The sequence below is a fragment of the Bos grunniens genome, chromosome 11, assembly GCF_055505025.1.
Source record: "Bos grunniens cultivar Pamir isolate PY7600 chromosome 11, Bosgru_T2T1.0, whole genome shotgun sequence".
NCBI lineage: Eukaryota > Metazoa > Chordata > Mammalia > Artiodactyla > Bovidae > Bos > Bos grunniens.
In genome coordinates, this window is record NC_141175.1 from 60,443,911 (window position 1) to 60,457,678 (window position 13,768).

At 40.8% G+C, this 13,768-nt stretch overlaps 1 gene segment (V, D, J or C); it reads right to left on the reverse strand.

The window, feature by feature from the left end:
• Positions 1-329: 329 nt before the first annotated feature.
• Positions 330-13,768, reverse strand: part of LOC147363176 (immunoglobulin kappa light chain-like) — a 50,479-nt gene continuing 37,040 nt past the window's right edge. Inside the window, 2 exon segments of the C gene segment in view lie at positions 330-859; positions 5,322-5,355. Coding sequence covers positions 534-859; positions 5,322-5,355 — 360 coding nt within the window.

Sequence of the window (13,768 nt, forward strand, 5' to 3'; positions counted from 1 at the left end):
AGCTCACATGCTCTAGAACCCATGCTCTGCAACAAGAGAAATCACCTCAGTGGGAAGCCGGTTCACCGCAACTAGAGAGCAGTCCCTGCTCTTTGCAACTAGAGAAACTCCGTGCAGCAATGAAGACCCAGTGTGTGCGTGTGTGCTAAGTCCCTTCAGTTGAGTCCAGCTCTTTGTGTCCCTATGGACTATTGCTTGCCAGCCTCCACTGTCCATGGAATTCTCCAGGCAAGTACACTGGAGTGGGTAGACCCAGTGCAGCAGCCCCCCATCCCCCCAAAAATTTAAAAAACAAAACAAAAACCCTTAAATCAGAAAGGAGAGAGAAATCACAGGTGCAAAGATTTACTTTATTTATTCATTGTCCCCCCAACATTAGCACGATTAAAGCCAAAGAGGGGGAGGGGGATGAGGTGGGGAGATGGGTCAGAGGATTGCAATAGGGGTTGATCTGTGGACAAAGGGCCTGAGGAGGGGTGAGGGGCTGGGACCGAATCAGCACAGGTGACTGGGGAGCTTGTAGACCTCTTGCTCTAACACTCGTTCTTACTGAAGCTCTTGACGAGGGCGGTAGTCAGGCTCTTGTGGCTGACCTCACACGTATAGGCGTCATGGCTTTGGTACTCTGAGCTGGGCAGTGTCAGGATGCTGCTGAGGCTGTAGGTGCTTTTCTTGCTGTCCTGGTCTGTGAAACTGTTTTGGAAGTTGCTGCTGCTCTGAGTAACCCCATCCACTTTCCACTTGACATTGATATCTTTGGGGTAGAAATCATTCACCAAGCACACGACAGAGACAGTTCCGGTCTTCAGCTGCTCATCAGATGGTTTGAAGAGGAAGACGGATGGCTCAGCATCAGACCCTGAGGAAGGAAGAACAGAGAAGGGTGTTTAAGTAACAGTGAAGTTGTCTACTGGGGTGCACTGTCTGGAGGTGACCTTGGAAATGCAATAGAAAGATGTGCAGAGAGCCACATGCTCTTTTTGTAGTATCCAGGGGCCACCCAGGGAAGTCAAGAAGCAAACTCACAATTGCCATGATTTTGAGTTTTTCTGTAGCCCCCTACTCCTTAAGAAAGCTCTGAATTTTTTGTACTCTTTGCAGCCATTCTAAGGCTGCAAAATAATATGAATTTTAGAAAAAAATGAAGTGAAATATCCCATGAAGATACTCCTCTTTGGGTCAATCCTTGATAGCTTTAAACATTCTCTCCTGCATTAAAGTATTAAATAATTAGCATATTTGATACAAAAATTCTTGTAAGTCCTTATATCTTCCAGGGGATTGTCCCAACCTAGGGATCAAACCCAGGTCTCCCACGTTGCAGGCAGATTCTTTACTGGCTGAGCTATCAGGGAAGCCCTATCAACTTTTTAATGGAATTTAAAAATTCATTAAAAGATTTTTTTAAAGCCCTAAATAATTTTAGAACTGTTTAAAATACTTAAATAGTTTGAGCAGTTTGAAAAGAGTTTTAAGTTTTCTGACCTTATCTTTCTTTCCTTCATCTGTGTTCCCTGCCTCCTACAAGGGAACCCAGCGCAAGAGGCCAAGAAACAAAACCACTTCATCAGACCCTCTTGGAGTTTAGAAGTGAGAACAGATCTAACAAGATCACTTCCCCCTTGCCTCTCCTAGTCCTGTGCAGTGATGTCAGGCTGTCTTCTACTTCCTGGGCTTCCTTTGGGTGTGTTGGGGTCAGACCCACCCTTCATGGGTGAGCCCTAAACTCTGAGTCTGGGTCCGAGCATGTGTGTGTGGGTGTCAACCCCTTCACCGTCTGTGATCAAGCCAGCAACTCTCCCACTCCTTGCAAAAGGCCTCAAAGGGAGACCCCCAGCCCTGGCCTTATGACTGTCACCATATGGGGCAAGTCTCAGGCAGACTCGTAGGGTCAACTGTAATTTCAGCCACCTGCCCAGGAGAAGCTGATGAGCTGCACTTCTGAGCAGCTGTCAGATGGCCTGCTAGAAATCCCCTTGGTGGGCCTTTGAGTTCTTGAATGGGGGAGTGTGAATTAAATAACAAAGAATTCTTTGCTGGGAGAAGTCACAGATCAGTGAACAGATTTTATAAAGCTATAAACCTCCATGTTAACCAAGCAGTTCAATATCAGATACTGAATTTTTAATGTTTTGATATTTTCCTTTCTTTTACTCTTCGTATTATTTTTTTCAGAGAATTTTATAAAATAGCCTATGCAGTAAAATAAGTTGAATTCTAGAAAAAAAGGAGATGAAATATCCTATGAAGATACTCCTATTTGGGTCAATCCTTGATGGCTTTAAACATTCTATCCTGCATTAAAATATTAAACAATTATCATATTTGACATGGAAATTCTTGTAAGACCTCATATTAACTTTTTAATAGAGTTTAAAATTAATTGAAAGATTTTTAAAAGGCCCCAAATTATTTTAGAACAGTTTAAAATACTTACATAGTTTAAACAGTTTGAAAAGAGTTTTAAAATGTCCCTAAAATAGTCCTGTCAGGTTGTCCACAAACCAAAAATAATCTTTTTCAAGTATCACTTTTGAAATTAGCCAGAGTAAACAACAATGACAATAACGAATTTTAAAATGATTTTAAAGGGTAAAACACCCAGATTGAAAATTTTCTATCATGGAATGAGGGGGTTGGAAAATACTTTCCTGTTTTTTATAAAAAATTTATAAAAAAATGCCATTTATAAAAAAATGCCATTGAGTTTTTATCAATGGCATTTATATACATTTAGATATTTTGTACGCCTGAAATATAATCTTACTGAAGCCATTACATTTCTGAAAATTAAAAACACCACAAATTTATCTAATTTTTTTTCAGCAATATAACTATAATGATATTTAGTTTGAACTTTTAACTCAGTAAGTTAACTGATCAAAACCTGAATGGCCAGATTGCTAGTCTTCAGTTAGATTTTTGCTGGTCTGAATTTTGCCCTAAGAGTTATATGTATAAAGAGAAAATTATATATATATATAAATATATAATGTTAACTTTTATATATATTTCATTTTGATTGAACATTTATTACTAAATATATTTGATGAGAGGATATTGAAATAATTATAGATCACTGAAAAAAAAACTAAGTTCTTTATAGTCCCCTACTGGTAATTTTTATTAAGCAGATACAATAATATAAGTTTTATTTTTGTAATTGCTGTCAAAAATCAGGCTTCTCCCTATTTTCCCCATGTTAGCTCACGTCCATCACATTTCTGTTCTCTACTGTTAGCGACATGATTCGTATCACTGTGTCAGGAAAGTGGGCCATAACACAGCTGAATGGGCGATCACCGGGTTGGCCATGCCTTTTGAGGCCTTTAGCGGCCAGGTGCGTGGCCACTAGAGCCCAGGGGCCTGGCCGCCAACGTCCTTCAATCATGAAAGAAGACGCCCCGAAGTCTAAAGACAGCCGCGAGGTCTGCAGACCACGTTAGCGGCCACAGCCCCCACAGCGGTACAAAGACACCGCCAAGTAATAAGAAAAATCATACTCATTAAAATATTTCCTATCTTTTTAACGTCTGTGGGCATCTAAAAAGTGCAGTTATTTTCTTTTCCTTCGCTTAAATTTCTTCAAAGCTGAGCTTTTGGGAGCAACCCTCTTGCCTTCATTTATAAGAGGAGATGTATTTATACATTTCCAGTACAGTCTAATACAGAAATTTGGCTTTTTTTTAGAGTCATCTGTCAAGGTATAGAACCCCTATAGCATTTCTGAATATTGACAGTTTTTCATTTATTTTAGACTCTAAAAATAACACAGCTGCTGATTCTCAATCAAGCAGAAACTTTAACATAGACAAGTATATTTTTCTAATGTCTTACTGATTTTTTAGTGCATTCCATTAATTTTTATTGGTATAAAATAATTTATCAGACACATTTCTCTACTTTTCTGTTTTGTACATCTAGCAAAAATCAGTACAATATTTGGCAAATCTCAATGAAAATTAATTCACTTTGGCTCTTTAGAGCTGCAAAGATTCCTTGTTATGGAGATATTTGAAAAAATTTTAATATCCTATCCCAGGGACATTCTACAAATCTTAAGATGTAAAAAATTTAAGTCTCTGTTATGATTTTTAAAAGCTAAACATCTTTATCTTTGGAAAAGTGTCCTTTTTCATCGACACTTATTTTTTCCCCCTTTGAGTCATTTGGTTTAGATTAAATTAATCTTTTTTGTCTACAAATCCAGTTTTGGAGCTGAGTTTAACTTTTCAAACTGATAATAAATCTGAAATAGTCTCATTTACCCATCTCTACAAAACTCATACTTAAGCCTCTAAAAGTCCATACTGGCATTTAGACCCATATTTCAGAAGGTAATAGAGAAAAATTATTTACGTCTAATCTTCAGACGTGTCCCTTGGCCAAAGATGATCCACAGATTTAACTTACTTTCCTCTCAACAAAAAACACTTTTTGCTGCTAATCTCTTTCAATGGTCAGATACAGAGAAAACCTGGTCATTTAGGTGCCACATTAACTAACTAGCTTTTTGCTCTTTCTTGAGACAAACTGATTTCCAGCCCCCGACTCATCTGATTTTTCAGAAGAACCCCATTCTCTTCAAAACTGACCTCAACTCATATCCCAAGCATTAAACCCCCCAAATTTCACAGCTCTATAAGAAAAAGGAGTTGAAAAGTGCACTTACGATTGATTTCCACCTTGGTCCCGCCGCCGAACGTAATTCACAGCGAAGTCCCTGACATATCCCCCTTAACAAAAACCTCCTTCTGAAGCCAATCACAGGAAAGAGCCCAGTCCACAGAAAAATCCAGTCATTTCTCTGCCTTTCTCTCCACAAACCCTACTCTCCTTACAAATTCAACGATGTGGCTGTTTGTTCAGCTTAAAAATTGACTATCTTCTGATTTTCTGTCTTTTACTTTTGGGGACACCAGGCATGGCTCATGTAACCAAAATATCACAAACCCGCACAACTGATACAACAGGACAGAAGTCTCCAGTACAAACAATTGAACAAAAGTTTACTCACATTTGATCTCCACTCTGGTCCTTGGCCCGAAAGTGAACCACAGTGATTCCCCCTAATTTCTGCTTGTACAAATACCTACCCTGAAGGGGCATCAAGCCCCCTTCCCCAATTACGTTAAAATTAATCTTAAATTTACCATCAGCTAGCCTCCTATGGAAGAATTTCCCTTCCCCTCCTCTGTACCTAACCTGGGAATGAAATTTGTTTTAGCCCTGACACCGAATTAATGAAAACAGGCAAAAAGGAACAAAAAGTAAACCAATTAGACAGAAACAGCAAAGGATTAGCTGAAAACAATACTTACTTTTGATCTCTACCTTGGTTCCTTGGCCGAAAGTATTTACACAACAGTTCCTCTTAACCTTGTTCCTATACAAAAACCCTTTCCCTTCCTGACCACTGAGCAAAGCTCTGTTTCAGAACAGACCCTTTGCTCCCCAATACATTTCTGAAACTATCACTCAGACAAGTTATTCTCACCCAGAGACTGGTTCTTCATAGAAAATGTGCAATCAGTTCTCCTGTTTGATTACGGATGGATTATAGCTTTGCCCTGGAGAATGGCAGAGTCTGGTTTCATAGAGTCAATGAATGTATGGATCATTTCAGAGACACAGGGATCATAAGACACAGACAACTGAGAAAGGAAAGTTTGGATTTTACTCACGTTTGACTTCCAGCTTGGTTCCTTGACCTAACGTCCATCACAATGATAGCTGTACGTTATCTCGCTGTATAAAAACCCTTCTCACTAAAGGGGAACAGAGCCTCGGGTCAAGCCGCTGAAGCTTAACTCCCATCTCAAGCAGGTGGGGGGGCCCTGGGGCTTTTCTGATAGAGAATGTTTGTCATTCTTAGGTGAATTCTAAAATCCTTAGATGATTTATTTATGTCGATGGCCTAAATAAATGGTCCCATACGTTAGCAATCTCCCACCTCTGGACTGCTACTTATTTACTGGAAAGCAGGTTGAGTATAAATTAGAAAGAAAGATAAACTCATTTTATAAAACCCTGTACTTTTAGACAGTTGAAGCTTAGTTGATTTACAGTGTTGTGTTAGAGACATCAAAGTGATTCAGCTATATACACACACATATATATTCTTTTTAACATTCTTTTCCATTATACATTATTATAAGGTATTCCAGTAGTCATGTATGGATGTGAGAGTTGGACTATAAAGAAAACTGAGTGCTGAAGAACCAATGCTTTTGAACTGTGGTGTTGGAGAAGACTCTTGAGAATCCCTTTGACTGCAAGGAGATCAAACCAGTCCATCCTAAAAGAGATCAATCCTGAATGTTCATTGGAAGGACTGATGTTGAAGCTGAAACTCCAATACTTTGTCCATCTGATGCAAAGAGCTGACTCATTGGAAAAGACCCTGATGCTGGGAAAGATTGAGGGCAGGAGGAGAAGGGGACGACAAAGGATGAGATGGTTGGATGGCATCACCGACTCAATGGACATGAGTTTGAGAAAACTCTGGGAGTTGGTGATGGACAGGGAGGCCTGGTGTGCTGCAGTCCATGGGGTCGCAAAGAGCTGGACACGACTGAGAGACTAAACTGAACTGAACTGACTGAATGTATTTCCCTGTGCTATATACAGTAGGGCCTTGTTGTTTATCTCTTTAATATCATGTATCTGTTAATCCCAAACTCCTAATTTATCTCTCCCCCGTCTTTCCCCTGTGGTAACCATAAATTTGTTTTCTATGTCTATTTCTGTTTTGTAAATAATATCATTTTAAAAACTGTACTTCTTTATACCTTCTCCTGGGGTGAGGGGAGGGGCGGGGCTTGCACATGACAAACCTCATTCAATGTTATTATGAAACTTCTTAGCTTTTCTCAGTTAATAATACTGAAATAATGTTTTTTTCTATTTGAAACTCTCTTTTGCCACCATGTTGTTTTAAAAAAAGACTAAATGTATTAATATATCAAACCAAGGCCCATGTCTTATTTTGAAATATATTTTGGAGTGAAGCTGTAGATGGCCCATGAAACAAAAACAAAGATCAAAAGAGTAGAAAAGTAGACTTTTCTTGGTTAGTTGTCTGTTGTCATAGGACAGGTAGAGCTGGAGGGGTACCCACCATGCCACAATGAGCTGAACCAGGTGTATGCTGTCTTTGGAGCTGCTAGAGAATTGTGGCATGCCTTGATGTTTCCATAGTAACCCCATCAAGGGCCCTGAAGACCTCATTTTGCTGTGAGCCCATCTCTACTTATTCTGGTCCTGTTTCCCTTTTAACTTTCCATTCCCACTTCAGCATACTAAAGTCCTTACTGTTCTCCTGAGACCTCCAGCTTCTACAAAGCTCCCCCTCTTCTTGGAAACACTTTTGTTCACCTGCCTTACTTGTGAACAACTAATTGTCTTTCAAGACTCAATTTAAGAGAGACTTTCTGTTGGATTATCTCCCAGCAAACAACTCAATGTTGTAGAGTACAGAGGCAGGTCACTGAGCCTGTAACACCTAGTTGCTCTTATCTGCAGTTAGATTCTTTCTGCCCTACTGGATTGTAAGCTGTTTGATGTTTCATTGCCTTATATTTGGAAGGTCCAGTCTAGTATCTTCACTTGGTAAATGCTCAACAAACATTTGCAGAATGAATGAAAACAACAAAACAAGGGACAAAAACAAACCATAAATAGTTGAAAAATCAAGACTAGATCAGAGCCGATAAATTATAAAGGACCAAGGATTAATACTGACTATGGTAATAGTAAGTTTTACAAAAGAAATTGTAATAGTAATTCTGAAGTAGGTTCAATACTATATACAAGACTACACATGAAATGTTGTTTAAAAAGTAAAAAAAGAGAAGTTGTGTTAGGCATATACAGTGGAATATTACTCATCCATAAAAAGGAACGAAATTGGGTTATTTGGAGTGATGTGGATGAACCTAGAGTATGTAATACAGAGTGAAGTAAGTCAGAAAGAGAAAAATACCATATATTAGTGCATATATATGAAATGTAGAAAAACGGTACTGATAAACCTATTTGCAAGGAGGAATAGAGATGTAGACATAGAGAATGAACTTGTGGATGCAGCAGGGGAAGGAGAGGATGGGATGAATTGAGAGAGGAGCACTGACGTATATTGTGTGTAAAATAAATATTAAGAGCTAGTGGGAGACTGCTGTATAGCACCGGGAGCTCAGTTCAGTGCTTAAGGATGACCTAGAGGTGTGGGATGGTGGGGGGAAAGGGAGGCCCAAGAGGGAGTGAATATATGTATACTTGTAGCTGATTCACTTACAGCGTATAGTAACTAACACAATGTTGTAAAGCAGTTATCCTCCAATCAGAAAAAAAGGTAAAAGAAGAGAAAAGAACTGACATCTTCATCATAAACTAATTATGTCAGAGCTTTGCAATGGAGCACAAAACAGCCACTAAGGGGATAAAGTAGGTTTCTGCATAGTCACGTAGAAGGTGATACAGAAGATATAGGCTGAATGGTATATATTGTATGATACTATGATCCCATTTTAATTGAATATGTATGGATATGAATAGAGGCTAATTGCAGAAGGAAATACAATCAACTGTGCTCAGTAATTGTCTCCTAAAATTGATTACAGTGGTGTGTTGTTGTGGAAGAAAGGGGAGCAATGTCTTCTCTTTCTACTGTACTATTGTAGATTATTTGGTTTTTAAAAATTATGGAAATATATTCCCATAGAAACACTAAGGCTGTACCAATTTTGATAGCTTGATATCATCAAGTAGAATTCTCCATAGTCATGAGCAATTGTAAATATAATTTTTAAATGATATATACATGTTTAATTTTTCTTTGTCATTCAAATACTGTTTTAATAATATTTAAATTAAGAGTGCAAAAAAAGGTAGGAGTTCTCCTGTTCTGTATAGAGGATATTGTTTTACCAATGTAGGACATATGGGTGTGATGTGGGGGCTGAAAAATGTATATTCCTAAGTGAGTAAATAGGAGATTGAAAGTGAAGCATGTAAGTAAATGACTATTAAAAGCAGAATTTGCTACTAATAAAAGATTCTTATTATAAGAACTGTTGTGCAAAAGCTAGTTTTTTTGACTACACGCAATAGGATCAATAGGAATGGTTGTGATGTTTGCTGTAACACCACATGGATCACTGAAAAGTGGCTAAAAACCTAATGTGTATGTGGTTTATTATTTGAAGGCAAAGGATGTCTTAGAAGCATCTGTGAGGACCTACCATTCTACAGAGTGTCCAGGATGGGCCTTGATAAGATTGATTTACTAAGGAAAAATAGAGTCAATAAACTGGTCTGAGGGGTTCTTAGATTTATGCATGAGTGATGGAAACAGAAAATTTAGGGGAGCATTCCAAAAAACTCATCACTAAAGCTGCTTTCCATGTGGCTGCCAACAAAGTCAGATTCTTAGAATAAATTCTCAACTGCTCATGGTGTGTGTGTGTGCTCAGCTGCTCAGTCGTATTTGACTCTTTGCAGCCCCATAGACTGTAGCCCACCAGGCTCCTCTGTCCTAGGGAGAGAAAGAAAACATGAAAGAGAGAAAGACGAAATACATGTGGATAAGTCATCCTGAAAACTGTTGAGAAGCTTTCTAATCAGTGTTCTCAGGTCTAGCATTTCAAGAAACACCATTTTTTTTTTTAAGTTTGACACAAGTAACCAGCCTATTTGAAAGGTCTGTCTCCCATCAGTACCATACAGAAAACCACCCAACATGTCAGAGACACAGTGACACAATTTTGCAAAGTTTGAGGACTGAGGGATTCCCTACCTGGCTCCTGAATGTTTGCGTCTGATAATCCATCCAGAAGTCTGTGGTTCAAAATTTTTTCCAGCTCATCATTCACAATCGGAGAAGGCAATGGCACCCCACTCCAGTACTTTTGCCTGGAAAATCCCATGGATGGAGGAGCCTGGTAGGCTGTAGTCCATGGGGTCACTAGAGTCGGACACGACTGAGCGACTTCATTTTCTCTTTTCACTTTCATGCATTGGAGAAGGAAATAGCAACCCACTCCAGTGTTCTTGCTTGGAGAATCCCAGGGACGGGGGAGCCTGGTGGGCTGCCGTCTATGGGGTCGCACAGAGTCGGACACGACTGATGCAACTTAGCAGCAGCAGCCAGAGCAGCAGCATCATTCACAGTAAAGTCCAAAGTAGGTGTGGTTCTTTTGGCTTCAGCTTGATTCCTTCCTCCTTAAGATCATACTGTCTGTCCTTTGTACTTGACTTAAGCTGATAATTCAAAAAATGAGGAGGAAATTCTTGAGCCACATTCAGTGGTGATCAGAACCTGATCAAGTGCTGTTCTCCAGGCTAGAGTGCCACAAATAGACATCTGACTTGAATCCCCAAGGGGCAAGGATGGCCTGCATTTGGCCAGAAGGAGGAAGACAGAGGAGGTCACTTGAGACCTGGAGATCACTGCTTCTTTGCTGCTTTGGGGCTGTGTCTATTTCCATCCATTTCTAAAGAAAGACATGCTGAGAGAAGCAAAGTCCTTTGCCCAACCATGTACAAGCACATAAGCTGTACTCCTGACCCGAAAGTCTGGTCCCGCTCTGGAAAATGTAGACGCTCATCTTGTTTCTGGGGCTTTCCAGGTGGCGCTAGCGGTAAAAGATCCGACTGTTGGTGCAGGAGATGCAAGAGACTCAGGTTCAGTCTCTGGGGCAGGAAGATCCCCTGAAAGAGGAAATGACAACCCACTCCAGTATTCTTGCTTGGGAAATTCAATGGACGAGGAGACTGGCAGGCTACAGCCCATAGAGTTGCAAAGAGTCAGACACCACTGAGTGCCTGAACATGCACACAAACACACATATCTTGTTTCCACGAAGACATGAAGGCTGCAGGTGTTTTTTTTTTTTTTTTTTTTTTCACTTTCTAGAGTGAAAGATAAAACAGTAGCAACATACCAGGGCTTATGAACCCTTGGAGAAGCTCTGACAATGAGATTTATATATTGAATGTTGTGGTTTCCAGTTGGTTTTACACTAGTGATGAATCTTTCAAGCTCTACCCTGGAGTTCCCTGGCCCCTTGTCTGTCTACTTGGCATGCAACTCTGTGTCCCCCTCACCCTGCTGCACAGAAACCCATTGCAGACAACTACTGTGATTGAGCCAGCTCTGCGAGCAGCCATGGAGTCCCTGAATTCAGGCTTGGTTCTGTCACGCGAGTGTATGTTCCTTGGTTCTTTGTCTCGTCACAACAAAGATTTGGAGCGACAGACATTAAAGCCCTCAGTGCGTCACAGCTCTCAGGTCTTGGACAAACCGTGTTATAGCTCTTAGGCAAATCAGTGTTACAGCTCTATTTTATTTAGAAGATAGCAGGAGAATCCATCCTCAAAGCGTGAGGGCATGCCAACCCAAAGACTCGAAGAGAAGAGTGTGGAGGAGAGTGCGGGGACAGAGAGAGAGAGTGAGCGAGGGAGAGAGAAAGAGCGCACGCATGTGGGAGAGAAAGAGAGCAAGAAAGTGCTTTGGCTCCTCCTTTTATATGTTTTTTCCTCCACCTGGGCCTGCCCTATGCAAATTGGGCTTAGCCAAGAGTGCTGTTTGTTCTACCTGAAGTCTTCACTCTGGTCCTCAGACCTTCCTTTGACCTTCCTTTGTTCTATTTTCGCAGGCTTTTCCCTTCCTTGTCTTTTAGCCACCGCCATTTTGGACTCCTTTTCCCTATTCTACTTACCTAACAGTTCCTCACATTTTTGCCTTTGTTGTCAAAATCTTCAAATCCTTCATGAACACTCTACCCTGCTTTCTGCTGACTCAGGACTACTCAGTGAGAGGCCCCTCCCACCCCTCTGACCACTCCCCACTTCCTCCTCTTCCCAGTTTTGCTCATTTTGACTAAGAACCTGGGCTCTGGATCTTTTCTGTCCACTGACCTGCATTGCCTCCTTCCCTTGATATGTACGTCCTGATTCCATTTCAAAAGGATTTCAATCTCACTCTACTTTCCAATTCTGCCCCCCCACCCGCAATTCTGTTCAGCTCCAGGGGTCAGTTAAGCTGCTTACCACACAACCTAATATTTTGCTGCTGCTGTCTCTGCCCTGTTCTTTCTGTTGTGGGTTTCTTTGTTTCTTTTTTCTGATTATACCACAAAACTTGTGGATTTCAGTTCCTTGATCAAGGATTGACCCTGGGGCCCTTGGCAATGAGAATGTGGAGTCCTAACCACTGGACTGCCAGGGAATTTGCTTTGGGTTTATTTCTTTAAAAAATCAATTTTGCAATTAAGGTTTAAAAAATTTTTTGTATTTATTTATTTAAAATTTACTTATTTATTTGACTGTTCTGGGTCTTAGTCAAGGCACACAAAATCTTCTTCATTGCAGCCTACCAGATCTTTAGTTGCAGCATGAGGGATCTTTAGTTGTGGCATGTGGGATCTAGTTTCTTGACCAGGGATGGAACCCAGGTCCCCTGCATTGGGAGCATGGATTCTTAAGGGGAAATATTGTGATTGAATGTGTGAGTTTAATCCCTCTTCTTAAACTTGATTTTTCTTAAATTGGCTCCTTTGGTTTCTAAGTGGGGTTAAACTAGGCTTGTTCTTGGCTCTTACTCCCATGTTGCTGTTCAGTTGCTCAGTCATGTCCAACTCTTTGTGACCCTGTGCACTGCACGCCAGGCTTCCCTGTCCTTCACCATCTTCTGGAGCTTGTTCAAACTCATGTCCATTGGATCAGTGATGCCATCCAACCATCTCATCCTCTGTCGTCCCCTTCTCCTCCTGCCCTCAATCTTTCCCAGCATCAAGGTCTTTTCAAATGAGTTAGTTCTTCACATCAGGTGGCCAAAGTATTGGAGCTTCAGCTTCAGCATGAGTCTTTCCAATGAATATTCAGGGTTGATTTCCTTTAGGATTGACTGGTTTGATCTCCTTGGGACTCTCAAGAGTCTTCTCCAAATCACAGTTCAAAAGTATCAATTCTTCAGTGCTCAGCCTTCTATATGGTCCAATCTCATATCCATACATGACTACTGGAAAAACCATAGCTTTGCTAGACGGACCTTTGTCAGCAAATTAATGTCTCTGTTTTATAATATGCTGTCTAGATCTGTCATAGCTTTTCTTCCAAGGAGCATCTTTTAATTTCATGGCTTCAGTCATCATCTGCAGTGATTTTAGGGCCCAAGAAAATGAAGTCTGTCACTGTTTCCATTGTTTCCCCATCTATTTGCCATGAAGTGATGGGACCAGATGTAGGGTTGTCCAGTGAGGGGACTTCCCTAATATTTGGAAACCCAAAGAGAAGTCTTCAATATTATCCACGGGTTATATATGCGCATGCATGCTCAGTGGTGTCCGACTCTTTGAGACCCCGTGGACTGTAGCTCACCAGGCTCCTCTGCCCATGGAATTTTGTGGGCAAGAATACTGGAGTGGGTTGCCATTTCCTTCTCCAGGCGATCTTCCCAACGCATGGATCAAACCCACGTCTCTTGCAGCTCCTGCACTGGCAGGTCGGTTCCTCACCACTGAGCCTTTCTGCAGGATAATATATGGACAGAGGTGAGAACCATAGGATCACCTAGTGAGGTGCTCCAGGCAGGTAGGAGCATCAACATCCTTCCCCCTAGGTTTCCTACCCAAGTCTGAGGACCACACGGTTAGGCAGTCTGTGTCTCCAATAGCAGAGGTGCTCTGGCTTTGGGGAAACCATGTGGGAATTTTCCATTTCTGGCATCCACTTCCCTTATTAGCATATCCCCAAGCATGTGGATATT